General features: G+C 49.5%; 1 protein-coding gene across 1 annotated transcript in view; it reads left to right on the forward strand.

Moving 5' to 3' along the window:
• Positions 1-726, forward strand: part of LOC100905322 (low-density lipoprotein receptor-like) — a gene marked incomplete at its 5' end in the record, with an annotated part of 4468 nt that extends 3742 nt beyond the window's left edge. The window contains one exon of the mRNA XM_018638243.1: positions 652-726. Within this exon, the coding sequence (XP_018493759.1) occupies positions 652-726 (75 nt within the window). The remainder of the gene's footprint in view (positions 1-651) is intronic.
• Between the last annotated feature and the right edge of the window lie 474 nt (positions 727-1200).

Consider the following 1200-nt stretch of genomic DNA (forward strand, 5'->3'; position numbering starts at 1 on the left):
GAGTGAGCCCGAAGAGAATACTAACCATGATCCAGCGGTTGCAGCTTACACCGATTGATATCAATATTGTCTTCTTTGGCGAGAATTCACTCCCGTCCGAATCTGCACTCGGCGGTCGTTGACCGACGGGCGAGCCAGGCTTCGATCCAGACACGGAGTTAATCAGGAAAGCTTCGTCATTCTGATTCCCTGGGCTTTTGAGGAGCGACGGAGCTTGGAGACTCAATTTCAGACTGCGATTTATCTGAGCAAATACGCTTTGAAAGAATGGACGGTAGCCGGCACTGGAAAGGAATAAATCTATTCTGACCCACGCGGTTTGACGAGCTGTCGCAGCCGGAGCCTTCGCGTCGACTTTCGCGTATCGGGGTGCACGGGAAAAAGAAATACATCGTGATATCGATAATGAGAATATTCATCGATGACGATGACTATAGATATGTTCCTCACCACTCCTTGTGCGCCCAAAGGTCGAAAGTTTGTACTGCCTGCCTATGTACACTTGAGCGGAGGGCAAACTTCACCACGAGAGACGCTTGGGTCAGAATAACGGCACAGACCAGCGCCCAGTCGTAGCATTCGTACGCCGCGAACAAATCGCTCAATTGAGAAATCTGTTTTAGTATTCGTTCCTTCTCTTTCTCGTTCCAGGGGCCGGTGGGACCTTTGAAACGGAAGAAGCTCTTAGGCTCTATCTCGAAGGCCGGTCAAAGGGCTCTGGAATGAGAAAGAGAAGTGCTTCAGTCCGGAATATCGCCTACGGAGAAGCTCCGACGAAAAATCTCCCACGGTTGAGTGAGCCCGAAGAGAATACTAACCATGATCCAGCAGTTGCAGCCTTTGCTCCCTGGCTGCAAAGAAAGACGATTGTGTTCAGTGTCTGCATCGATTCTATGCATATTGTCTGTATATTGTAACGGAACAATGTCAGTCAAAGACACCGACTTCGACGGTTGTGACTTCCTCCGCTCGCAGAAGCGAGTACGCACTACCCAACGAACGTCCACGCGACGCGGAGCAGGCATGACTGGTCATATGTATATATTGCTATCATGGCTATAATTTTAACTTACAGAGAGCGTGGCCGATGACAAAGCCTATCGAGAAGACTGTGCCTATCCCAGCAAGAGTGCAAGCAACCGTCTTCACGTTTATGAATTTCAGCAGAGCCTGAAGAGGAAAAAAGCGATGCATACACTG

Source organism: Galendromus occidentalis, unplaced genomic scaffold (genome assembly GCF_000255335.2).
Source record: "Galendromus occidentalis unplaced genomic scaffold, Mocc_1.1 scf7180000076770, whole genome shotgun sequence".
Lineage (NCBI taxonomy): Eukaryota > Metazoa > Arthropoda > Arachnida > Mesostigmata > Phytoseiidae > Galendromus > Galendromus occidentalis.